The sequence below is a fragment of the Thunnus maccoyii genome, chromosome 17 (genome assembly GCF_910596095.1).
Source record: "Thunnus maccoyii chromosome 17, fThuMac1.1, whole genome shotgun sequence".
Taxonomy (NCBI): domain Eukaryota; kingdom Metazoa; phylum Chordata; class Actinopteri; order Scombriformes; family Scombridae; genus Thunnus; species Thunnus maccoyii.
In genome coordinates, this window is record NC_056549.1 from 16,178,319 (window position 1) to 16,205,752 (window position 27,434).

Genomic DNA, 27,434 nt, shown 5'->3' on the forward strand with positions numbered 1-27,434 from the left:
CTCGACGTAAATTGCATTGCCCATTCAAACAGTTTCGACAGATCTTAATATCTCATGTTATAGAAAAAAATGGATTATTGTCCGAAGTCTTACTTAAAATTGGTAGGCGCTTTAAGTTTATTAATCTTCGTAACACACAACAACAACACTCCTGCATCCAGATTTAGCATTTTGAACAGAATGACACTGAATAAACAAAGTCTTGCAATGGTGTTCATGAAATACAATTTACAACAAACTGTGAATTTGTGAGTCAATCGATATTCATCTTTTCTTTAATACATTTGCTTTGTTCTGACTGGGCTGTGTAGTGAATACTGAGGATTTACAACATTTTCTGCTCCACAAGAATATCTAGAAGAACTTAAAAATCAACTGCCTGGAGCTGTTAATCATTACCAATAGCAGCAAATCAATTGATTATCTCACTCAACAATTCTGCAAGGTCTTACAGAGTAATAGAATTTAAATAGTTGGATCTATATTCATCTTTGGTGGATAGAGTACAGTAAAATCAAACACAAAAATCTCACTAGAGCATGTTTTTCTGCCTTAGGGGTTTTTTGTGCGAGGGGCTCAAATTGGCAATTAAAAAGAAAAAACATTTTTTGATATTTTCCAGTTACTTTATAGTGTCATGTAAACCAGTACCACCATTAAGGGATGGAAATGGTTGAAGAGGTGTGCAAAAAATACTGAGACAAGGTTAGTGTTTTATTCTTCAAGTTGATGTCTGTTACAGAGCTGACACTGAATTGGGGTAAAAATCAAGTTGGGGCAATGACAGCAACAGGTTGAAAGGTGGGTGGGGGGGGGGGGTCAGGATGGAGTGGTTTAAGAGATTTTCGCATTTGGAGTGCTTGTGTTTCGCTGTGTGTGCGTCTATGTATGTGTGTAAATAAAGAGTGTCAAGAGTTCGGTGCCCACTGCTTCAGAAAAAAAAAACAAACGGATTTTGTGAGAAGCACGAGGCCAGGAGAGATTATGGCCATGGGGAGAAGATGGAGCACCAGGCTCCTTTGTTCTCTTGGGTTTGTCACTAGTCCAGCTGTTGGCCAGAGGTCAGCGGAGTGGGACACTATGCCAAGGAGCGCTGACGAGGCTTGATCCTAGGATAGAGCTGCAAAGAGATTCAAACAGAAAGAAGAGAGACTTTTAATATGAATGATTTCACTTCAATTTGTTAGCATTTACCTGTCATTGACGCCTTTAACAGCTACACAATAAACCAGATTGTTTGACTTTCCAATATTATCAACCTTTTGCCGACCAGAATTTACTCGTATTGCAATTATTACTTGATAATTTGTCAGAATCTACAGTGTTTCATCTGTAATTTTAATGCAGCTGTGGTGCTTTGGACAATAATTCTAGTTTTGTCTCATATATGTTGCTGGTTGGGTCTTGTTATGTTTAAAGTTGAGGTTCTGATGTTAAAAATTCTTTTAATTATTATATAATCATTACTTTTAAAGCGTCTGGACTACATTTAGTTTAATTATAGATAACCTTAAGACTAAATTACTATGTTTATAGATATGTTTGCAGTGATGGTAATTTCCTTGTTGTGGTGGTGCAACACTGCTAAATGAATAGAGGATCTAAATAAATTTAACACAATTTTCAGTTATTTTGCCAATTACTTCCTCAATTAATTGTTTTCTCTGTAAAATTTTAAAAAGTTCAGAGAAATGCTCATCAAAATTTCTCAGAGCAGAAGAAAAAATATTCATATGACTAGATTTGACCTAACAGTCCTAATATTGTTGGTCCAAATACAAATGATTAAGTACTAAAAGGATGGTCATAGTGACCTCTTCAAATGTGTTGTTTTGTCTGACCGACAGTCCAAGGATAGATACCTTGAGATGTTTCATTTACAATGATATAAAACAGAAAAAAGCGGGAAATGCAAAGCAAATGTTTGGCATTTTTTCTTGGAAAGACAAAACACTTAGCTGATTATCAAAAATAGTTGGCAATTAATTTTCTGCTGTACTGTCATACATCAGGCTAAACAAATCAGAACATGGGAAAATAAAAGTTACGCACTGATGGATTAAAAAAGATTCCATATTACATTTCTAGTCAACAACATAAATGTTGTCTTGTCTTACAAATGACAACTTCTTAAGTTTTGTTATTTCCCTACAGGAAAACTGATTAAAACTAATGGAAATTGGACAAATTTTATATTTTGTCGTTACCCCCAGCAGGTTGCGGGGTACGTAGCCCTCGTTGTCCTCAAGCCGTGCCCACCACCACTCTGTTTCATTGTCATCCTGTCGTCGTAGAATGGTGATGGCGTCCCCCTCGCTGAAGGACAGCTCGTCCGCATTCTGAGCTTCGTAATCCCACAGAACGTACACTGTCCCCTTGTTCATTACACCCAACTTCTCCTGAACACCTGCACAAAAAAGTCCAAAACAGACTGTGAGGACAGAGTGTATCATAACAATCGTTATTTTCACTTTTTGCAATAACCATTCAGGGTTGGATTGTTATTTTCGTTTTGAAGTGAACGAGTCCCTGTAGCAGAGTAGTGTCCTGACAGTGTTGATAGTTACCGTATAGGAACTGGGAGCACTGGATGTAGCCCTCTTCCATCTCCTCACACTTATCTGCAGCCGTCTCCACGTCACTAATGGTGCTGGCAAAGATGGCTGCCCCCGACTCGACCAGCAACTTGCAGAGATGAACACTGTTGCAGGAGGCGGCGCAGTGGAGTGGAGTCCTGTTCGAGCAAAGACAAGCAGGAAAACACAGAGACATGAACACAGTGATCAAAATAATCAAACAACCTTGGTGTTGGAGAACTTGGGACTCACCATCCGTCACTGTCTGCAGCGTTGACGTTCACACCAAAATCCAGCAGGAACTTGACTATGTGGTGATGTCCTGCACACACGGCGTTGTGAAGGGGTGTGATGCCCTCATCATTGGGAGTGCTGGGATTCTCCACCTGGAAAAGAGAATGATGAATATGTATCCAAAATGCAAATATGCACTAAATTAAACTAGACGTACACAGGAGCAACGTACCTCATAGATGATCCTCTGGACAAGGTCAAACTCTCCCTCCAATGAGGCATCCAGCAGGAGAGCCAGAGGGTTGAACTTCACTCTGAAGCCGTGGCCTGTGCGCTCAGAGTCGGGTTTCTTCAGGTTTGTGCGCTTCTCCTGTAATGATGAAGAGAAGAAACAAGACTTTATTCATTGAAAATACTTCAGATGTAACTCTACAAATGTAATAATAGTAAGTTTTTGTGTCTCACCAGGGGTTGTGAAAGCACCGTGCCGCTCTCCTCTGGAGTGCTGACCTCGGGTACAGGGCTGGGCAGCAAAGCCTCAGAGCTTCCTACATTGTTGTTATTGTCGTCCTCCTCCTCCTCCTCAGGTCCCTCTGCTTCAGCCGGGTCCACAAGTCCTTCTGGTGGTGAGGGCAACGGCTGGTTGTCATTAGCGTCAGTAGGTGGAGGTGGAACCTCAGAGTCCGGCTCCTCTGCCCCGGGCGGTGGTGGTAGCAGCGTCTCAGACGGAAGGTTGCCATTGTCTGTATCAGCCACAGAGTCACCTCCCAGATAACCGGGAGGATTGGCTGGCTGATAAAATGGTGTTCCATTACCGGCACCGTTACCACCTCCTGATCCACCGACTCCGTTTCCCTCTATGCCTCCTGCAAGAGTGTTGAATCTCTGGTAGAGCAGTTTCTGGATGTTGGGCCCGCTGGGGCCCTCTGGCTCGGTGATGGAGCTGCGCTTCTTTAGGGGTCTCGGAGCGTTGGCCAGCTTTTTACGGAGCACCTCAAGGTCGGCATCACTTTGGTAGCGCAGCGGGGAGTGTACCATGGGTGTTAGCTTAGTGGGGCTGAGTGGTCGTGGAATGTTCTCCACACTGGGAGGAGGCGCTGAGGGCTCCAGGTGCTGGAAGCCCTCGTGATCATCCATTTCACCATCAAACATGTCCTCGCCACCAGGTGGGCCTTGGAGCAATGGGAAGGCCCCTCCAGCCTGGATGAAAGGCAGGGGCGAGGGAGGTGTCGAGCTGGGCGGGAGAACAGGCTTCCCGTATACTAGAAATGGCACAAGAAAGTTTGTGGAGTTAAATGTGAAGACATGAAAATAAAAAACATCCACAGTGAGATTAGCACTGTAAGCAATCATTATTTTCTTTACTGATTATTCTATCAATAATTTTAAGAATAAAATGAATTGATTGTCAGTTAGATGGTCAGTGAAAATTGCTTGAATTTTCCAGACCTCAATATGACTTCAAATTTATTGTTTTGTAAACCCAAAGGTAATCAAGTTACAATAAATCAAGGAAAAGTAGGAAAAGATCCTCATATGTTAGAAGCTGCAACCAGATAATGTTTACCTGATACACGATCTAAAAAGAATAATCAAACATCTAAATTGTTCTGTTTCTGCCACATAAACTATTTTTGCACTTAAGACTATGAACTATCTGACTAATGGATACTTTCAAATAACTAAAGTATATTTACCAGAGTGTGCTTGTTTGCTCAGTTGTTTATATATTTTTAATTTATCTACTTTATCCAATTATCTTTTTTTTGCAGTCTTGTATTTGCTCTTTACTGGGCAACAAGTGTTGCTGTCCACTTACTTTATTTGTATTTCTCTTGTTTATTATATGTAACTATGTCCATACACCTCTTTGAGGAGTTCTTGTTGAATAGAAAAAAAAGTCTCAAAGTCTAAAAGATAAATCAACTAATTGTTTCAGCAATAACTGTCATAATTTAAGATGTATGGTAAATGTGGAAAATACTGTCTGCTGTAACTTCATAAAAAGCTCATGGGCCACACACCATTTTATCAATTTTTATCTAAGAAGGCAAAATGGGATCTACTAAGTGGCAGCAATACTGAAAGAGACACTTTTTCACATTAAAGAACATAATCCAGTGATTCTTCCAACAATCAAATTATCCCATCATGAAATCAGTCTTTTTCTGCTCAGCTCTTACCTGCTTTGAGAGCAGGCTTGAGTGGCTGACTCTTTGGTGCCGCCTGCTGGAGGTACATGTGATAGATGGAGCTGGAGTTCATGGTAGCTGGGCCCTTACGGGGCGACTGAGGCCGTGATCCTCTGTCTGGAATGAAGGGGCGTACTGCCACGGCTGGAGGGGGATCGAGCCGCTCGCTCAGCCCAGGAGGGAAGAGCGGTGCATTTGGCTGGAAGGTGGGGCTCGGCGGCACTGAGATACGCTGCTGGATCTGCTGGGAGGATGAGCCTGTGGAGGGGGGGACGCGGGGCCAGGCGGGAGCTGGCGGGTTCGGGAGCGGGCGAGGAGGTGGTGCGTCCTTGCGGCGGTCCAAGGAGCTGGCTGAGGTTGCGGAGGTGAGGTGAGAGCCGTAGGGAGGCGGCTGTGGTTTGGGTATGGCAGGGGAGGCCATTTTGGAGTCTAGCACCTATGAAGAAGCATAAAAAACACATTATTTTCTTTTTTTGATGACACCAGGAGGTTAACAGCTACAAACAATGAACATCCTTGTGTGCATTAAAGGGGATTTGAAGAAAAAACACTAACCTTTTCTGCACTTGGAGCAACAGGGGAGGGAGGGCTCTTGCCCTGGGTGTCAGTCCCTGAGTCTCTTCTCTCAGGAGGCTTTAGAGATGTGCTGGTCTTGCCTACAGTAGGCCAACCAGTATCATTAGCTACGACACAAACATGACACAGTAAGTGTGTTGCAGAGGAAAAAAGTGGTATGAACTGAGTAAGTCTCTTTTACAACTCAGGGTAGTGACAAAGCATGTCCACCAGATCCAGGTCAAAATGGTAATATTTTTATATTTTTAATAACTGAAGTGTTACTGATTCATTGCATCAAGTGAAACAATTGGAACTGGAGTATGCATAATGTTTTATACACACACTGCACATACATTTTTACCATTTTGACCTAGGATTGGTGTCAAACGGAGGGTTCAGGATTTTGAAAAGCGTATCCTATTAACCAGAAACCATTATGAGACATTCAAACACACTCATCGCATCTAAAAAAAAAAAGACATCACAAATTCCTGCAAAACGCTCTGTATCTCCAACATTAACATTTAAAATATTCATGTCAGTTGATGGTCGGGTCAATTTTTACATCTTTTTAAAAATTCTGTGTTCAAGGTCTGCACGATCTTAAACATGAGCTCATGAAATTACTATTCATACATTCAAAGAGCAATGTGTGTGTTTCTTTGCTCTTGTACAAAGACTGGATTTTGCAGGTTGTTAATTTATCAAAACTACCACAAACTAAACGTTTCAAGAGGGGCTATTGATCAATAGGACAAAAATCCTGAGCCTTCACTTCACAGCAATGATGGGAATGAATGTATCTGCATTAGTATTTTACTACTGTGCCTCTATTTAGTCATGTAGTGTTTTAATTTAGCTACTTTTGGTAATTAAATTGGGAGCTAGCAGACAATTCAGGGATGGGCAGCAAGAAACTAATGTAATACAACTAATGTCTGTGCTGTTAATTTTCAAGACTTAACTGATTTCTTATAAAAAAACCTATGAAGAATATGTGCTTGATTGAAAAATGCTTCATTAGACAGTAAGGATAGGGTGAAAAGAAAGAGGATGGAAAAAGAAAGGTGACAAAACAACAGTAACAGGTGTCGTACAATACAACAGAAATCAATTTGAATAATATGACTGACTTGTCATAAACCCAAAGGTCTCTGTGGCAAATTTACCAACATGTTCTCTAATACCTGTGTTTTGATGTTAATTAGCCAACATACATGGTTCACTGAATGATTTCTTGTGAAGTTCTAGCTTTAGATTTAATTACCAGAGATGATAAACTAGCAGAGACAGTTCAACAGACACTAACCAGAGTCTATAAGGAATCAGACTGATCTGGGTCTTCACAGATTATTAGGAGTAACAGCTGCTAAGTGAATCCAATGATACTTTAACATGAACAAGTTTAATTCCTTGTCATGTAAAGTGCTTGGTCACTGTGAGAAAATGGCGTGAAGGTTATAGTTTGGTAGACGGGGGATGTTACAAAATAAGCACTAAGCCCAAATATTTTGGACTGCTTTGCATGAGTAAATTTAAGAGGCACTCGACTATTTGAACCTTCTCAGAAGTACACGAACGCACACGGGATCAGCAGCGCTTCGTCAGTGACACTTTCCTCATACGAGGCACGATGTAAATTGTGATAAAGGGTGTAAAATTTCTGCAGATGGCAGCAAAGTGTTTCAAGATGGCAGCGCACTGACTTTGACGTCATTAGCCAATCCACAGAGGAAACACTTTAAATGAAATGTCAACATGTACTCATGCCAGATTATGAAAAAACTGGCTCAGTACTGTACTGGCAGGGGAGCTTAATGACGCCAAACGAGGCTGCCTCTGCCAGTCAGCGATTGTTCGAGTTAAGCAGGCACAGATGCTCATCTCCTCCTCAGATTCCACAGCTGTGCATGTAAGCTTCATTTTGTCTGAGACTAGAGGAGAAAATCAGTCCCATTACTTATAAAGATTATCAGTTTTGTGGTGTATGAAAACATCCATAGGTGATTAGAGTGTAATGACTGGTGTGATTAGGCCGAACCCATTCTTTGGAATCTGAAATTCCCAGCCAATTTAAGAAACAAGCGTTTTTTTTAAAGATTTAAATAAGATTACAGGACTCTGATAAGAGACGGCTGCAGTTTGGAGTAAAATGCAGAGCATGCTGAGGACCCTGTGCTTTAATTGAGAGAGAAGGTTCAGAAGGTGCCATCCCTCTGCTTATGCAGCACTGTGCACTCACGGGACGTGCCGTCAGAGCCAGAGGAGGCTCCAGGGCCCGGGTGTGATTCTGGAAGGGACGGGGGTACCGGGTCCACAACGATGTCTAAATCAGACACCTTCCAAGGGCCGGGAGGCTTTCGCACACCGTCTGCCCCAGGAAACGTTGACCCCACCCCACACCCAGTGAAAACAGAGACATTACAAAGACACATGAGAGGAGAGAAAAAGGGAGGTAATCACAGTATACACGACACAGGAAGAGAGTGAGGTTAGAGAGGAAGGAAAAATGAAACCATGGAAATCAAGTCCAGGCGGAGAGTTAACTGAGAAGTCAGGTATGAAGGAGACAGTTTAACAGTAGGGCCCACGATTTAATTCACAAGCTGTTCATGCAAGATGTGTTAAATGTGTAGTGGTGTAAGACTCCATGTCTTCAAGATACTCCGTGAATGAAACAAGCAACAACCACCACATCTACTTTTCTACTAACTGTTCATGTTCTTGCTGTCTTAATGAGAGAATAAACACATAAAAGAGAGAAAATGACTACATTTCTTTTAAATTAAAGCTAATAATATTCACTTCTACACTAATGCTTCACCTTTTGTAGCATTTTGAGAACAAAAACACACTGTAGATTTGACCAACCTGACTTGGCGCGGCCGAGGTTGGCCTGGTTATTTACACCCAGAGTCTGAGGCTTCAGAGGGTCAGGTGGTATGTTGTAGCCCCCTTCCTGTCGGCCCGGCACAGGGACTTGGATGTACGGCCCGACAGCAGCAACACGGCCCAGAGTCCCGGGAGCTGGCTGTGGGGAGGGAGGCCCGTTTGCTCTGTTTAGCTATAAAGAGGAGAGAGTCAGAATCGTTTTTAATGTTAAAAGTGTTGAAAGAGAAATCAACATGAGCAGGGATATAAAGGAGTACTGATTTCAAAAGTATTTCAAAGAGGTTCACAGCAGCTGAACTTGTGTGTGTTGAGCGTTCCTAGTCTTACAGGAAGGTTCTCTTTTTGACGTGCCTCAGCTTTTTTCTTGTAGAGGCGTTCCCGCAGCTCGCTGATGCGCTTGTCCATGAGTGTCACTTCCATGTTGCGCTTGTTCAGAAGCTCCTTCTGTTGCTGCAGCTTGCTGTTTTGCTCGTGGTTCAACTTGTTCCGGATCTGAGGATGATAAATGTGGTGTAAAGCAGAAAAACAGATTCACTAGCGCTCAGGAGTGATGAAAAACAGTGAAAACTATAAAAGCATCCGTCAGGCATCGCTTGTATTTGCACTGTGCTGTACCTGAAGCTCCTGGTAGAGTTTGCGGAGTTCTAAGGCTGCGGCGCCAGTCACTTGGCCGCCCAGGGATGTCTGTATGCCGTTGAGCTTTCCCCTCCGCAGGTCCTCCAGCTGCAGACTAAGCTGCTCCACCCTCAGCATGGCCGTCTGTAACTCTGCCTGCTTCTCTTGGAACAGGCCGCTAACCTGCTCAATCTCTGCCGCTGTGTGTGAAAAACCATAATCTCACTGTTCGGTGAATTCATATGAAAGATAAACAGTGTAATAATGGAAGACTTTTGTACGTATTGTGCGTATACATACACAGGTTGCCATTGATGACCTTGCTGTAGTCCACTTGGCCCCTCATTGCCCGAATCTTCTTGAGCTTCGCCTCTTGGCTCTCCACGCGTTCCTTCAGCCTCTGCAGCTTCTCGCTCTCTGAAACGGTTTGCTGTTGACGCCGCTCCTGCTGCTTCAGGTAACGCAAACGTTGCTCCTTCAGAGAGAGAGAGACATTTCATGGGTAAAGAAGTGCACTATGACTTCTAACTTTAGTAACAGCGCAAAGAGTCTCAACAACACTGCTTCTGCAAGTTTGAAAAGAAAGGACAAATACTGCTAAAAATTGGGTGAAAATGGCGGAATTGGTGATGAATTATTTGGTGATCAGTAAGTAGACCCTCAGCTGCTCTATTCTGTTCTTCCTCAGTCAGAACTATAGATGAATATAAAACCACCAGGACACCACACCACAGATTTCACAGCTACAGATATCTATGTGACACATAAACCGAAAAGTAGGCTAAATCTTTCTACTGTACGCGCTTAATGAAATGCTACGCTGTCTCAAGACTGTCTGAAGGCTGATAAAAGGGTCAGATGACTTCATATCTCTACCCAACTGAGAACTGCTCCAGTTTAGGTCCTAAAATAGGAGATGACAGGCGCAGGTTTCCAAATGACTGCGGGGCTTCGAGTGGGCCTACTTTTCAGACACCACAACAAAGCCAATAAATAGTCTTTCTATCTGCGGGTCTACAGTGGGCTTCTTCTTGCCTGACCGATCAGCACTGCGGTCAGACTGTGTTAATGTACTGAAAAGTCACAGAGAGTGACGGGGTAGACTGGTTACGTGGAGATTTGTTGCCAAGTGCTCATGTTCCTTCCGTTACAAGAGGAAATCTTGACGTTACAAATTCTCTTACTGATCAGAGGGAGTCGATTAAGAAGGACCTAACTGGTTAGCGAAGAGGTAGCAACCTTAGCCTTTGACATGCTAAATAATTAACAGGCTTGAGTAAACCTGTGAGTGACTGAAGTATGAATTCTGACAGACCAGACAATCCTGGCACCATGACTCATAGACCCCATCTCATTTGTTACATAACTGTTTGCCTGTGTTTCAGGTCACGGTGGGACTCTTTGGATCAACGGTAGTCTCTCTCAGAAAGAAAGCCTCAAGACTGTGGCCTGAACATACTTGACCTGTAATGTCAGAGCAAGTTCACACAGCTCATGGAAATACATTCGATTATAAGAAATATTATTTAAAGCTGCGTGAAATGGAACTTTAACAGAGAGTGTCCCATCCCTTCTAAATATGATGGTGCAGATTTGGTCTGTTTGCCTAAAATAAAATTCTGATGTGAAGGATACTGTAATGAACTGGATGTTTACAGAGAAAAAAAATTAAACTATCCTCTTAACTGCAGCAGCCAAGTGTTCAGTCCAGACACAAATGGACGTCCATCAAATCCAGTAAGAAGTTTTATGGAATATACCTTTTACTTCTTCATCGTTTTGTTTTTAATTTTATAGTATTGTAGCTTGTTGTGAACTTCCTGTGTAGAGTTACCTGTGTATCCCAGTGCCAACCTACAATAGTGAAGTATTCCAGGGATGTCAGATTACTACAGCGTGTTATTTTATAAGTGAGAAGCATATTTTTTCCACGTCCCCGGCTGTGGACATTTGATGCAGGTCATCCCTCCCTCACTCTCTCTCTCTTTCTCTCTCCCCACAAAACGATTTTGAAAAAACAAAAATGAAAGAAACATAATTCAACGTAGACAGGATGCTACCTTTGCAACAAGCATCTGCTGCTGAGCCTCGATTTGCTGCTGCTGCCGTGTGGCCATCTCCTGCAGCTCTGAAAGCGTGAGCTCCACACGCTGATTCCCGACCTACACACACACACCCACACACACACACAAACGAGAACAGGTCAGTACATTAACATTTCTAAAAATCTGAGCAGGGTGGCCTGGCTGTTGTCTTGTTGTCTTCAAAGACCTGACTTGCTCAATGGGAGCTGTACCATGATACTTTCGAAGGATACACAAATCTGCCTCTGGTGAAGACAACTTTTAGTTGCTCTGAGTAAAAACTAAAAGTTGAATAGTTACTTCTTTTTTTTTCCCATCAGTGGTGCCTCGAGAAGTCATCCATGGGCGCCCTTGCAATGTCATGTATCCATGTATGTCATGGATGTTACTAATATACACATGTGAATTATGTTTTAAAAGCACTTTTAAAACAAATAAGAGAGGATATATGTGGCATAAAAAGTTACATAAGATAAAAACATTACATAAAGAAAAAAAAACACAAAAACAAAGTACAAAGAAACATGTTACTCTAACAGCCACTGCAGAGATGATTTTAAAAGATGCCAGAGGGTCAAACAGCAAGACACTTAACAGACAGCAGTGAGAGTCGGGCACTCCTTCCTCTACAGCAAGGCCCTGAATATCATTATGATGGGACGTTAATTGCGACGTGAGCAGGGGATTCAAGGTTTCACATCACATCACATGGGGAAGAGAATATTGAGCTTTAAAAGTGAAGCTTTCACCAGACAAAGAATGAATTGAACGGAGAGCACATAAACACCACTAGACTATTTTGTTACGACATTTAAAATTGTTTAATAATAATTTAATATCGTTTTACAGTGTTTAATATCCGGTTGGATTTCCAGCAAACTCCCTCTGAATTCCTCTCTGGTAGCCTTTAGATCCGAAAGGAATGAAATAAAGAACAGATTGTGTTCACTGTTCGTTTTGCCATAGTAAGTAGAGCTGCAACGGTTGTTTTAATTATTGGGTCAATCTGCTGATTATTCTCTATTAATTGATTAATTGTTTGGTCTATATAATGCCAAAAAATACTTAAAAAAAATTCCTATTACAATTTCATAAAGCCCAAGATGATGTCACCAAATTGCTTGTTTTGTCCAACTAACAGTCCAAAACCTAAAGATATTCAGTTCACTATCACAAAAGAGAAAGAGAAGCAGCAAATCCTCACAACTGATGATGTTTGGCATTTTTATCTCAAAAAATGACTCACACAATCAATCGATTACCAAATTAGACGCAAATTAATCTCTTATTAAAACCCCACACAACCAAAAACTTTAAAGTTAAGGTTCATACAAATACAGACCAAGCTGAGACGACGACAGCCCGAAGCAACCGTTAACTGTTAGCTATTTTTAAGTACAAGTAACAGTAAAATTGGCTGTGCTGAAAATGCAGCCATGCTAGCAGTTTTGTGAAGCTGTACTTTCACACAGCGGAGCTTTGAGCTAAATGCTAATATGCTCACACATACAACGCTAGCATCGATGTTTTGAAGATATGTTTACCGTGCCCAAAAGCTTAGTTTAGTGTGTTAGCATGCTAACATATGCTAATTAGCACAAAACAGTACAGCTGGGTCTGTTTGAATGTTGGTCATTTGGAAGATATTTATTTAATCAAAAATCAAAGTACTGGACAAACTGAAATTTTGACCTTTTTACAACTCATTAAGACTAAAAAATGGTTCATCTCCAGAAACCGTTTTACTGAATTTTCCTTCTTGAGCCAGATATTAGCAACCATGTGTTATATAAGAGCTCACAGAAGAAAGAAGTCTCTCACATTCAGCTCTGTCTTTCCCCCCCAAACTGTTTTTATACACATTTCTGACTTTCTTAAAAGCAGTTTCTACAGTCAACACACTGGCAGACTATTCTTCAATAAAACAGCATACTGAATGAGCGGTGAATACAGTCCTCTGAACTACAAGCGGCATTGAAACGCTGAAGTACTGCTAAGACTTTGCCTTTAGGAACTGTTTTCAAAGAGGGAGGAGAGACGAGACGATGCGGGAAATGTCATTGTCTTTGAGAAATGAAGAATATCTGTGTGGATAGAGCACTCTTTAAATCTGAAGAGAATAACAAGAGGAATAAAAATAATATATAAGTTTAAATATATGTTATGTTCGTTGTATGTTCACAATTTTATTGATATTGATCCTAAACATGCAAATAAAAAGCTGAAAACATAAAAAAGTCCAGGTTAAATAAACATGACACGCAAAAAGGAAAGAATACCGTATGCATTTCTCTTCCTCGATTCAAAAAGGAAGACATTTTTGCAACTCATCTTGTCCGAATTAAACATTTCAGGGAATGATTGTGAAGTAAGACAACAGAAGCACACATCATCACATCTCCAGCAGGGATACCGCCCATCTTCAGCTTGTGTTTCCCTACCTGGCATTTGTTAAGGCATTTGGATATGAGGATGTCTACAAAGACTCGGGAAGGGGGTCGGGGGGTAGGGGCGGATGAGGTGACTCAACCGAGGCTGAGATGAGGGAAGCGGGGGAGGCCACTAGCACACACAGCTCCACGCTCAAATGCACTCAGGCAATGCCGCATCAGTGACAATTCACCCGAGGGAGAAACCGACACACACACATACACGCACACACACCCTAAGACAGTGATGAAGAGGGAGTTGGAGAAACACCCTACTGAGCAGCAGACCACGAAGGGAGAGAGAGAGAGCAGCCACAGCCTCACTCATGGCGGATGTATTCTTATTACAGTACTACTACTATCACCCTCTACATTATGCATAGATTTGAACATATCTGATAAATTGGCTAAAATGATCAGCAGGATAATGTTTAAAGAACCTGATTATTTATAACGATTATTCATGCCAGAACACGTTATGGACACATTAAATATTTTCAATTCCAACGGGCAGGTTAAACTAAATGTTTCAACACTGTCAATATGATGTCATCATTAATTACAGAAGCTAAAATCGTGCTATAAAAAAATGAGATGAAAATGCGTAGCGATCATCGACACGTTCCCCCCGGGGCACCTCTGCTCTTTATGAAGCAGTGTCCCTCTCGGAGGAAGATCAGCTCTGCTTGGTGGAGAGAAAGCCCCCGGGGTTTGGGCAGCAGCCCATGGAAAAGCCAAAGCAATGATCCTCTTAGGGGCCGTTATATCATCCAGCAGCCTGACTAATATAATCCTCTAAATCAGATATTAGGAAGAAACTCAGACACAAATGAGCCTCGGCACATAGCCAGCCATGCAGCTGATCACGTTTTCCTCTTTAAACGAACAATTTGCGACGATACTATAGTCGTTGGTTGTTGCTCGTCGTGGCGTGATGTGGCTTAAAACAAAGAAGAGTCGATTAATAACTGAATTTCTAGATCCATAAATATATATATATCCCTTAAACACAAACAGAGTAAAGAACAGGTGTGGATTTTGAGGAGGAATGGCTTCTGGGTGCTCTTGTGCAACGCTGCTACAATCTCTTTTTTTTTTTTTTTTTTTAAACAAAAAAAAAATCCCTCCATCTCCTGCTGCGCTGGATGCTTCCCTCCGCCCTTAAGGTTGAATTAGTTTTGATTCCTTGACCGCAACACTTTCCTATTGTGAAATCTGGGACAGATGGTGGGAGAGAGACAGAGAGAGAGAGGATGCCACGCCAGAGGCTGCTCTTATCAGACTCATTCACATCTCCAAACACACACACACACACATCCTAAAGCTAGAGAAGAACGAACACAGCAACGGGTACACAGCAATACTGCCAGTATTTCCCCCTTACTGCCAATATTACTGCTCCATTTCCAGACACACTGGTGGGGAAATACTGTCAGTGTGTCTGGAAATGGAGCTGTCCTGTAACACTCTTACTGTCCAACACTGGCTTCGATCTCAAATCTGCACGTAACCACAGATAGCGAACTTCACATCAGTAGATTACAGTCTGAGCTTGTCTTGAAATCATCAGGGCTAACGTGAAGAATGACTTCCCTTGTTTGTATAAACTTCAAACAGCTTTCGTTCTAACCCTGATTCATCTGCTGACTTACAACAGGCTGTATTGCGAGCACGTTTCTATTTTAACATCATCTAGATAACGCTAATTAAGTCTCACCCCATTCTCGTTGTGCTTCTCTCCAGTGTTTCCACTTCTACGACTCGTCTGCTCCTGAGACTGCTGACTCCCTGCAAAAAAAAAAAAAAAAAAAAAAAAACAGAAGAGAGACAGTCACCATCACAAACACCGGCAGGAAGGAGACACACGCGCTGCAATTTACACAAGTGCGGGCAGACAAGCGCAGTGCAGATTCAGAGGCAGCAACCATTGTCAGGTATAGTTTGAAAATTCACTGACATAATTGAACATGACAGAATGGATTTAAGAACTGGGACAGGAACTGCTGACTAAAGCCACCTGACTCAAAGGTTGTTTTTTTTAAAAGAAAGGCTTGATGGAAAGACTTAAACTTTAGATTTAAAACTTCACACTTCTGTTACATCTTTAAAACAACAAAAAAAAAAAAACAGGATATCCTGGTGGTACCTTCACTTCAAAAATACACTTTCTTGCTCCAAATTGATCTCACCTGAATCACAGTCAGTGAGTTTCTTAAAGATCTACCACCTGTTAGCTTTGTGTCTACTTCCCCTTTATATATACAAAGTACTGTGCAAAAGTTTTAGGCACCCTAGATGTTTAGATTCTTATCCATTATGCAATACCATCAGGGAGATGTCTGATCAGTCCCAAATTTATTCATGACATGACAGTGACCACCAGCATACAGCTAGAGTCATAAAGAGCAGACGGTTTGGCCCCCACAGAGCCCTGATCTCAACATCATGGAGTCACTCTGGGATTACATGAAGAAGCACCTGAGATGGCCTAAATAATAAATCCACAGAAGAACATTCTTTCTCCAGGATGGTTACAACAACCTACCTGCAAGTTACCATGAAAAACTGTTAAAGTGTGTTTACTCAACTTTGTGAGAAGTTAATTGATAAATTAAAACAATTTATAGCAATATTTGTGTAAGCATTCTCACTTTACTTTTAGTGCCGAAAACTTTTGAACAGTACTGTATATATATGAACCCATCTACACTGACATTTAAACATTGGAATAAATGTGTCTCAGTGAGTCTCTGATCTTGTGCTTGAGCTGGTTTCAGTGATCAATTTTAAGCACTGGCACATTTTACACCTGGTGTTTTATGTGGCTATGTTCCAAATACAATAGCACAACATTAATATTAACGCCGTGTGTGTGTGTGTGAATATAGAGAGATGATTTATTCCTCCGGCATGCCCCATCAAGCTTCAATTAAACTTCATCCTACAGAGGCTGTGAAACTGTTTGTGCTGTTATATCCTGGCTCAAAGAAAACACACGTGGCTTGTGGTTTCAAGATTTATATAAACATAAGACAGCTGAAACTTAAGTGGCCATAAGTAACATCAGTGGTATGTGAGGTGAAAGTAAAAGGGAGAAAGACTGACTTGACACCAGCATCTATAGCTGAGCAGCCAGACAGTATAGGTGTCAGGAAATCCCTGACACCCCTCGACTCCATCCCCCTTGGGGGGGGGGGGGGGGGGGGGGGGGGGGGACATTGAGAGAGGTGACGCTCTGACGATACTCACCTTGATCGCTGCTCTCAGTTGGCGAATCTTCGTGCCGGAGGAAGAACTTGACCTCTTGTTTCCGTGGCCCCCATTTCTGCAGATGTTCATACATCATGTGCTCGAAGGGGATCGCTCGTTCTGCAGAGACAGTCGAGTCACGAAAACAAGAGGACTGACATGTTAGACTCATTTGTCAGTATGTCAGAGGAAAAATAAAAACTTGCGATAACATTAAGGAAAAAAACATCCTTAAATAACAGATCTGAGCCACTTCTTGCTGTCATGTTGATGTGTTAACAGCGTGTGTCTTGGATTAGCTTTCCGAAATGAAAATAAGCCATTAGATCTTTAGGAAAACTGTGATAACCACGGGCTGAATAGTTTTCGTATTTCAAGAGGACGGCACTCTGTGGACAAAAAGAGAACAAGAGACAAAGAGACTGAGACAAAGACAGAGAGGTTTTAGGAGGTTCGGGGGGGGTGGGGGTGGGGGGCAGACGGCTGCATTGTCAGCCACTAGCCGAACACGATTGCATAACGCGGGTTAATAAAGCCCTCGGCTGGGATGTTGTTTTCAACAGGGGAGTGGCCCCTCAGCAAAAATGCTGATAACACCGGGTGTGTCAGCACGAGGACGGTGATGGGAGCAAATCGTTTCGACCATGTTGAATCTGTTGTGACAGTGCTGTGGACTGTACCAGCATGTAACCCTTTTTCCGTCATACAAATTTGTACTTTAAGTGAATTATTATAACCTGGTGGGAATAGGAACATGTATTTCTTTCTTTCTGTGAAACTTGCTTTCACTTGTGGACTATCCATGACTGATTTCTTTCTGCTCAGGTAGTCACGGCCCTGCTCAACACCTGAACATACTTTGACAGAGCGCTTGTTTTCAGATGAACGTTTTCTTACTTCACCTTCACGGATTAATACATTAACTGCTTCTTTCCTCTTTAACAAGGCATGTTCCCCACCAGAAAACCAGCACTCACAATTCTGAGACTCGTGGGCGTATCGTGCACTGCGACAAATAAACAGTCTCTTATACTCAATAACAGGCAGCTCTCAACTTAGACGCCCGTCTTACCGTTGCCTCTCCAGACCTCAGCCAGGTGGCAGCCGCTCTCGCCGGGCTCTTTGCAGAACTCGACGACGTCGCGGCACGTCGTCTCAGGAGTGATGGGCACCTCGGTCACAGCCTGTTCCCCATCGCTGAGGTACACCGTCAGTATCATCTGAGGAGTAGAGGAATAATAGCAGTCAAGGGCGGTGGCGGAGGGTGACACACGAAAGAGCAGATTTAATGATTCTGTTGGAAAAATGAGTTGTTGTGACAGGGAGAATGAAAAAAACAATACAAAAAAACATGAATAAAGTGGCAGATCACACTGACAGATATTAAGACTTGCAGATAGTATTACAAGACATGAGAAAGTGTAATTTGTCTGACGGTGTAATTTGAGGGTGAAGCTTAACCCACTCTGGCGTTGTACAAAGCCCAGTGTGCTGACGCCACATTTCGCTGTCCACCGGCCTCGACTGTTAGTCTGAGCTGCTGGTGGACTCATGCCTGTGCCTGCCACAGTGCTGTTAACTATGATTAGGCCCTACTTTAGCGTTAAACACACACACAGCTTGGACTGAGAGTTAAAGACATAGCAATACATGCCCCCACACGCTTCTGTCTGTACTCACATAGAAGCAGTAAAAGCAGAGATCACACGCTGCTTTCTCAGCTCTTAACAAACAACATTCAAGACATGTTGAATCTGTGGCTGTCTGAGGGTTTTTCCTAACATCTATCCAAAATATCGACCTTTCTAAATGTGTGCTGGTTAAAAAAAAAAGGGCTAAATGTTGTAGATGCAGCATCTTCAAACTAAAGCTCACCAGCGAGGTAAAGTTCAGAGGGCTTCAAGTGCTCCTTTATACCCTCAACTATCAGACTGCACAGTAAGAGGCTGACAAGGCAAAATCCCTGCATATGTATATGGGATCTTTGGACTAATCTATAAAAAGGTACTGTCAGCATGTCTTCAGCTTGAAAACTAGGGATGAAATAATTGGCCAATTTATCAATGAGCCGCCTGACAGAATAATGTGATTGTGATAATCAAGTAATCATTTAGGTGTGATAGATTATTAAATGCAACAAATACCTTTTCTGTTACATCATTGTAAACTGATAACTTTGGGTTTTCTGCTGTTGTTTAGTTAAAATAAGCTCTTTTTAAAACATAACTTTGGGTCTAGAGAACTCATAACTTGGGTATTTGTCATTAAAGACAAATATCTCCAGACGTGTTGTAAGAGAAAACACTCTGCTTGGAATAACAATATGTGTCTATATTTTTTTCCACAAAAAAAGTCCCATTACCTCATTGAAAAATCCAGAGTCAATGAATATGCAAATATTTTTCATTTCAAAAGGTTAACTGCTGGACACAAGATGTCTCCTCCTTCACTGTAAAGTTCATTGTCAGTGTTTGTGCTCTGAAAGCTTCAAGTTTCAACATCACACTTGTATTTTGCATACTGGACCACAATTAACCTCAAAACTGTTGTGATGTCACAAGTCCTGCTTGTGGGCTCGTACTCCCCTTAAACTCTGATTTTCATTGAACTCAGAGAAACTTTCTTCAGCAGATGAAAGTGAAAACAGCCTTGTAGTGTCAAACTCTGCACATACATCAACCAAATGAAGTAAGAATAAGTGAAACACATTTTTGAGTGGAGGGGGACTTTAAGTCTTGGCTTTATATCGGCTTAATAATAAAAAAGTTGAAAAAAAATTGTAGCACTAATGTATTGATGTTCATCCCAATCTGATTATGAGTGCATTAAAGTGTCTTACACAATGTCATTTACTATAACGTATGTGCCACTTGTCCATTGGCACTTGTGTTGTTTGAGCATCTTAAAGGACCAGTGTGTAAGATTTAGTGGCATCTAGCAGTGAGGCTGCAGATTGCAACTAACTGAATACAACTTCCCTCACCCTCCTCTCCCAAGCGTGTAGGAGAACCTCCGGTGGCTGTGAAACTCGTGAAAAACGCAAAAGGCCCTCTCTAGAGCCAGTGTTTGGTTTGTCCGCTCTGGGCTACTGTAGAAACATGGCGGTGCAACATGGCGGCCTCCGTGGAAGAGGACCCACCGCCTATGTAGATATAAAGGGCTCATTCCAAGATAACAAAAACACAACGGTTCTTATACACTAATTAAAACATACTTATGAAGATTATTTTCCATTTCTGCCAAGTCTGTTCCGCTAGATGCCACTAAAGTCTACACACTGCACCTTTAATCCTGACATTACCTGGAACTGGGAGATCATTTATTGTAATATGAACAACCCCTGTTGGGTATTTGTCATGTTTCACTGTTTTACAACACTGAAGCATAGAGGATGTAATTCAGTTTTTGACACTAAGACAGACAGTTCCTTTAATCTCCAAGTAAAACACACACACACACACACACACACCCAAATCCTCATGCATATTCAGTGTTACCTCTAAAGGAGGAAAGCTGGAAGAAGAGACACACACACACACACAAAAGAAAATCCTAAAATCCAGATGTTCCAAGCAGATAAAAACATATCTAAGAAGATTCAGTCTTTGCAAAGTACCGACTCACTGGGTTAAATACTTCTGCAAGGCATAAAAAAGAAAAAAAAAAAAAAAAAAACTACTGATAATCCATTTTGACTTTCGGTTGTAAAATGTGAAAACGCAGAAAAACATTTTCAAAATTAGATGACTCGATTCTGGGTAAACAACTTTCTGGATCCTATGATGAGATTAATCAAAATTTTGGTTGAATAAAGGCCAACATGCAGGATGAGAGGTGCAGTGGAGCTCTCTACACTCTGACCTTTTCCTTTTGGCAAAAAAAGAAAGGTTATGTTCTTATCATCATGTTGAACTCAGATATTCAATATAATAGATGTGACGATGTTTCCTATCCGTCTTGTTAAGGCCAGCAGAGTTAATTAAGCCTTTACTTCTTTGCTCGCGTCATTCCTGTTTGGAGAAGTGAGAACATGCCAAAAAGGATTGAAATATTACGGCATATCTACAGGATATCTTTTTCCCTCCGCAGTGGCTGGCAGATTTTTATTGTTTTTTGTGGCACAAAGCACTCTAGGAGGTTGAGGTGTGTCTTCCTGTTTCATTTGACAAGCCTCACTTTTTTTGTGTCACAAAATAAAAACAGGACTGTTAAGAGGTCAAAGAATAAAGAGTGGAGAGAACCAAAATGGAAAAGATACGTATAACAAAAGCCAGGAGTGTTTGAAGGATGTTTAAAATGTGGGGAAAATGTTTGAAAAGAAGGCGAGTTAGACGTAAGTTCAGCTGGATGTCAGTAAACAGAGTTGAAGAAGCAAATCTGGATTCCTTATGTTTTTGTATCCTGCTTTTTTTTTTCAACCTGCTCAACATTTGACTGTTTTTCTACATGCTTTAAAGGCTGGATGAACATCCATTACAGAGACAACTTTTAGCTGAACAAACTTTAATAGAGCTGCAGCGATTAGTTGATTAATCGATTGGTCGATTGACAGCAGAAAGAAAGAACAAGACATCTGAAGTAATCGACTTGGGCTGTGGGAAATTATGACGGATATTTTTCACTATTTCCTGATATTTCACAGACAAAATGATTAATCAAGGAAATATTTGGAAGATTAATTGATAATGAAAATAATCATTAGTTGCAGCCCTGAACAATACAAGTTGTAGACCGCAATGATAATGAACAATCTAAATAATCAAGAAAGACAAGGACCAACAGCTACACCGCTTTGTTTACATATTGCTCACAATGTCAAACTATAGTCAATAAAAAACTGCAACAATGAAACAACACCTGAAATCTGAACCCCACCATACAGTCTGACACATATTAAATCTATCAGCTGAAACAGTTCACATATGCACAGTTTAGTAGACACTTAGATGCAAATTGCACTGAAGGTCCACCAGTGTTATAACTGAACTTGTGTCCCCAGGGTGCATTTGTAGTGCTTCAATAACTGCCACCGAGCTATAGATCATGACTCCAGGAGTTTCCTGAAGACAAAGTGACTCATCGTTTTAATGATGCAACTGTGTGATTCATTGACATTTTCTGCGGCAGCCTCAACTGAAACAATATGATTATTTGTGCTTGGGAGCCTCTGAGACTTTACTCAGCTGATTATGTGCCCGACTACAATTCAGACACTCACAGATTTCATCATCCGTCTATAAATTCGTGCTGCTGTTTTTTTTTCTGGTCCAATGCAGAGATGCACTAGTAATGAATGTCATTTTTGTGACCTGATAAACAAGAGCATTAAAGCAAGAAAAATACTAAAAAAAAAATGGGGGAAGAATCTGAAAAAACATTGCAGTAAGTATGCTGGAGACTAGTTATAGCCACATTTTACTGACAGATAATTACTTTGCTAATCCCCAAGGGATACTGGAGTGCAACAAGCTGCATAATAAGATACAACATAGTGCAGGAATAAAAAATAGTGGATACAAAACAGCCCAGTATGCTCGGCAACAACATCAGTTTGAACACTGATAAGACTGGTGCCATTATTTGAATTTGCTCCGGTGGAAATCACTCTGTTTGACAGTAGAGCTCAATTAAAGGAAAACATGTCAGAAAATGTAAATAAAGTTGAATATTTGGCCCATCATAAGCTGCAGTTTTACAATTTAGTAACCTATCATTGCCTACAGTATACTAAATTTCCTCCAGAGCATGTCAAAACAAACCTTCACAAGCTTTTCTTGAATAATCTGGACACAGAGATTACTAAATTTCAAGGCTCAATCAATCAAATTTGGTTAAACTGACCGCAGAGGGCCAACACAGAATACTGTCAAATATATCTTGACATCAACACAAATTTAAAAAAATCATGTGTGACGGCGAAGCAAACAGAAACCCCAGCAGTCCAGCTGACTGACCGCTAGAGAAATACCAACCGCCCTCACTAAGTTGCGTCTGCCCATGTTCTTGGCTCTTTTGACCGCCCTCCGTTTCTTCCTGATCTCCTTCTTTGGTGGCCGGTGGTGCTCCTTCGCCCAAATGGGGTTCTCCTTGGACAGGCTAACAAGGCCACGTAACACTATAGTCACAAACCTCTTCATCATAGCACTCCTGCTTTTGCAGGCGTGAGACTGAATCGTTACGCCATCCCGAGCAGACCTCTGAAACCGACAGCGGTGCGTGCGTTAGAAAAAGTGCTGCAGAGGAGACTTGGGAGGAAAAAACACTTGCTGTGTGTGTGTGTAATTCGGGGAGGGAGGGGAAGGGAGAGAGAGCTAGAGAGAAACAAACAGAGAGAGAGAGAGAGGGAGAGAGAGAGGGAGTCACAAGGGTGGTGGGTGTGAGTGGAGGAGGGTGTCTTTCTATTGGTAAAGTGTCCCTGGGTTGTGCTGGCGGCTGAAACACCAGCGACTCCCTGCTAATGAGAGTAGTTTGGCCCACAGCTGCGACTGGCAGGCAGATCAGGCCGCTATTATGTAGAGTCAAGAAAGTGGATGTGGAAAAGTGTAACATGGCCAGAGACATACAGTAACGCTCTCGCCTGATGCATGATGCTACAGCGGGTACATCTGGTGATGGAGCATTCATCATTTTACTTCTAAGAGGAAAAGGGATGCTTGGCTGGCCTGATGCCTAGCAGGATGACTCAAACAGTCATTTCTTCTCACCAATCCAGTCACTCATTTACTCACAAAGAGGTATCCACAAAGAAGAAAAAAGAAGAGCTAGGAGGACACTGCTTCCTGAAAGCACAAAGTCTCACTAAAAGAAGAGAAAAGTGCACCTGACAACTTCCTGTAGCTGCTGTATATATGTCCCAAAGTTGACATATTTAAATTGATTGTTTTGTACAAAACCCAAAGACAGAAACAAAACAAACCAATAAATATTCACATTTAAGATGCCACAACCAGTGACATTTTGGTATTTCTGCTTTTTAAAATGACTTAAAAATCAATGAAGTAAATTAATCACTGAAGTAGTTGCCAATAATTTTTATTAATCAACTAGTCATTTCAGCTCTAATAAATAAAACCTTTTGCAAACATAATATGACAAAAATGCATATAAACAGCTGCAACTAACCATTTTATATTTTCATTATCGATTAATCTGTCGATTATTTTCTCAGTTAATCGATGTTGTTTGGTCCAGAAAATGTCAGAAAATGGTGAAAAATGTCAATCAATGTTTTCCACAGCCCAAGGTGACATCTTCAAATGTCTTGTTTTGTCCACAACAGTCTGAAATCCAAAAGATATTCAGTTTACTGTCATAGAAGACTAAAGAAACCAGAAAATATTCACATTTGAGAAGCTGGAATCAGAGAATTTGGACTTTTTTTTCCTTAAAAAATGACTCAAAACGATGAATCGATCATCAGAATAGTTGCCAACTAATCGATTAATCATTACAGCTCTAATGAACAGTAAAATAATTAAAACCAATACAAGCTCAAACATGTGCAGCTTCTGGGTAAACAATCTGATGACTCGTGATTCTCATGATTTCGTTTCGTCTGTTCAGAGACAAACACGGAAATGGCTCGAGACCAACAACCCGTACAGCAGCTAAATCCAAGGCTGCCGCTCACTGGGACACGACAAGGTTGTCTTTGACATTCTTGAACTAATTTAATGCAGCTCAAATATGCCAAACACTGCCCATCTGGGTAAAATGGCACTGAACCATACAGAGGAAAGATGGGGAAATGGCGTGACAAATGATGTGGAACAAACTGAAAAGTCTGACCAGCCTGGGTTTTCCGAAAGCTGAATAAAGATCTGTTTTATAAGCGGAATAACCCAAATTATAACTACACTCACTTTGCTATTACAGACTAACATATTCTTATTTCTTACTAACAGAAAAAAAATACTATGTCTACATATGTCCCTTTGACTGAAAGCTGTCTAAAGCACATTAGAGGAAGGCATTAAAAAAGTCTAATTAATAATGTATACTTCAACCAACAAAAGAAGGATATCTAGCAGGCTTGAACAGGTGGGAGTTGTTAAATAAATCGATAACTGACTCTTGAGTTTTAGAAAAGGGGCTCAACAGTAACAGTCACATCCATAAAATCCCTGACATCTTCCTTTTTAACGGCAGTGTGCTTTATGCTATAACTGCGTGCCATTTTCAACCAGCACGCTTCCAAAAATGGGAAACCAACAATAAGATGCAATGTTTACTTTTCCTGTAAGTCACGTTCTGCCCAGCTCCACTGTGTGAGATTAATGCCACTTGACAATCTACTCAGCTCAAAAGTTCCCCTTAACAACAGAGCATTAGTCGACGCAGCCACACAGACCTAGATCTGCCAAGGTCTCATTGGCTGCTGGAGTCACGCGAGAACCCAGAGCAGGGGCTGCTCTCTGCTCGACTGGCTCTTTGACTCTGATAGCCTCGTTGGTGCCACGGGGTACAAACGTCCACCGAGGCCACCGTCGCAGTCAATCCCGTGAACACCGCGGCCGCAGCAAATATGCTGTTACCGTGTGCTCCTGGAAACTTAAAAGCCACTCGTGAAGACGTGCTTATGAAGCAATTTGCAGGACTGAAAAAAGGTACAAGTTAACGTGATTCTGGAGAGATAACCGGCCAAGAGTGAATCATCTCTGTTTATGATGACACCTAACTGAACCTTCTGTAAACTTATCTTTGCGTCTGAGTTACATGTCCCCCTCCCTGAAGGCCAAAGGGGACTATTATCACTTTCCACACAATTGCATTACGGGCACTAAAGATAACAAAAGAGGTCCCAACAAAGCGCTGCTGGAATAGGGTTACCATTCAGGTATTCTATTCTTTGCAATGTCCTGCATCTTGAACAATAACACCAACAACAGAATGAAAATAGTTATTTAGCCTGCGGTACCTACAGCAATAATCATTATTTAGTTTCACACAAATGTATTATTTTATGACAACTCTACAGGGAGGACAGAAGGTGTGAAGCTGATCTGTCCCATTTTAATTGCTCAATACTGCATATTTGCTACTGTAACATCTTAAACCTGTTAAAAAAAACACTTTATTCCATGTGTTAAAAGCATTTCAACTTCAAAGCCTCTTTCATCAAGTTATGACTAGTACTGTTTACATTTCACCTTCCTTACATTTTTGTCATTGTAACCATCATGTCCTGCAGCTATGAACTCAGGTCGCACAGATACTGTACAAGTAAAGCTTTTCATTTCTTGAGGGCAACAATATGCAGTCGTACAGATCTTCTGTATAGATGTGTGGAAAACTATGTGTTTAAGTGTGGATTTAAAGGGAGGTGCAGTTTACTCATTATTCAATAGTCAGTCCAATAAATAAGTGAAGAAACTGACCTTTAAACATGGGAGGGTGAATTTACCATCTACATTAACTCAACCTGGATGATCAAAGTGATGACATCTGTTTGAGATATGAGAACAAGGGGTGTGTTTGGGTGCACTTACCGGCATCATATTGGCAGCTCTGGCAGGTCAAAACTAGAGGTGCATCGGCAAGCTGGCTCTCGGCTCTCCCGATAATCTTCAATGGCAGAGTCAACAGAGACCCACCTTGCTAGTGATGGGCTCTGGTTACTCTAATGTGACAACCAACTGGGCCTCAGTCCTCTCTCTCTCTGTGAACCACAAACAGAGAAATTCTTTAAGAGTGTGGTAAAAATTGAACACTATGAAGGTAGCTGACGAATGCTCGCCAAAAATAACATGCACTGTTATCAGCCGCAAACTGGTGTTAATTTAAATGGCCCAGGCGTGGCTCTGAGCAGCAGCAGCTGCTGCTGCTGCTACAAACAAGCCGATGGTTAGCCAGCCAGTGCTCGCAAAGCAACGCTGAAACGAGTCAAAACACATGAAATGCAACGACTTGCTATTACTAAGCAATGACATACTAATTACACTCACCAATGTCAGAGGCAACTCATTGTTTCATGGACTAAATCTCAGCTACGCTACTGTTAAAGGCACGCAGCTGACCGAAGCAGCTGTCAGCCAGCCAGCCAGCTAGCGTCCTCTCGGTGAGGTGTTAGCCGTGTTAGCTGCTTTCAGAGGCGGCTAAAGGGCGATCTCTCCGCTCTCGTCGGTCCTTTCTTTAGCTTGCATCGGTTGTACATGAGCACAAGCTGTCGATGGTAGCGTGTCTCACGGAAACGAAAGGGAATAAGTGTCCATCCAGATTGACTAGCTCGTTTTTTTACGGACGCAGTGAATCATCGTTGGCTAGCTAGCCCAGGCTGGAAAATACAAATATCTGGAATCCAGTTGTTGACGGCGGGAGGGGCGGGGTTACACCGCGGGAGGGGCGGGGTTACACCAACAGCAGCGAGAGTGTCACGTTAACGTAGAATGTGAAGAATCCAACATCCCCGCCTGCTGTTACTATGTTAGGACACCGGCTCATCAACCTGCACCTGGAGAGTATATTGTTGTTTCTGATGCACCCCCACAGGTAATATCTTCAGTTTTTAAAGAAATTAACATCATTAACTCCAAGCACATTTTTATTGGAGATATTGATATTCAGAATAAACCATGTAGTCACAGACCTCCTGCAGCAAAATGGGTG

The 27,434-nt window shown here is 41.6% G+C and overlaps 1 protein-coding gene across 5 annotated transcripts; it reads right to left on the reverse strand.

The window, feature by feature from the left end:
- Positions 1 to 93: 93 nt before the first annotated feature.
- Positions 94 to 27,112, reverse strand: ppp1r13bb (protein phosphatase 1, regulatory subunit 13Bb). Of its 5 annotated transcripts, none has more exons than XM_042390579.1 (18): positions 26,774 to 27,112; positions 26,318 to 26,487; positions 17,902 to 18,049; positions 16,830 to 16,949; positions 15,298 to 15,368; positions 11,128 to 11,229; positions 9,368 to 9,542; positions 9,068 to 9,267; positions 8,804 to 8,944; positions 8,432 to 8,624; positions 5,558 to 5,685; positions 4,994 to 5,438; positions 3,276 to 4,072; positions 3,043 to 3,180; positions 2,829 to 2,962; positions 2,568 to 2,734; positions 2,208 to 2,407; positions 94 to 1,120 (listed from the first exon to the last, which is right to left on the reverse strand). In XM_042390579.1, the coding sequence occupies exons 2-18, from the start codon at positions 26,324 to 26,326 to the stop codon at positions 1,079 to 1,081; spliced, it is 3,210 nt and encodes a 1,069-aa protein (XP_042246513.1). In that variant the 5' UTR covers positions 26,327 to 26,487; positions 26,774 to 27,112; the 3' UTR covers positions 94 to 1,078. The 5 variants fall into 5 exon arrangements, with proteins under 5 accessions (XP_042246513.1, XP_042246514.1, XP_042246512.1 ...); XM_042390580.1 differs by having other exon boundaries at positions 5,558 to 5,658; positions 8,780 to 8,944; XM_042390578.1 differs by having other exon boundaries at positions 8,780 to 8,944.
- Positions 27,113 to 27,434: the final 322 nt, after the last annotated feature.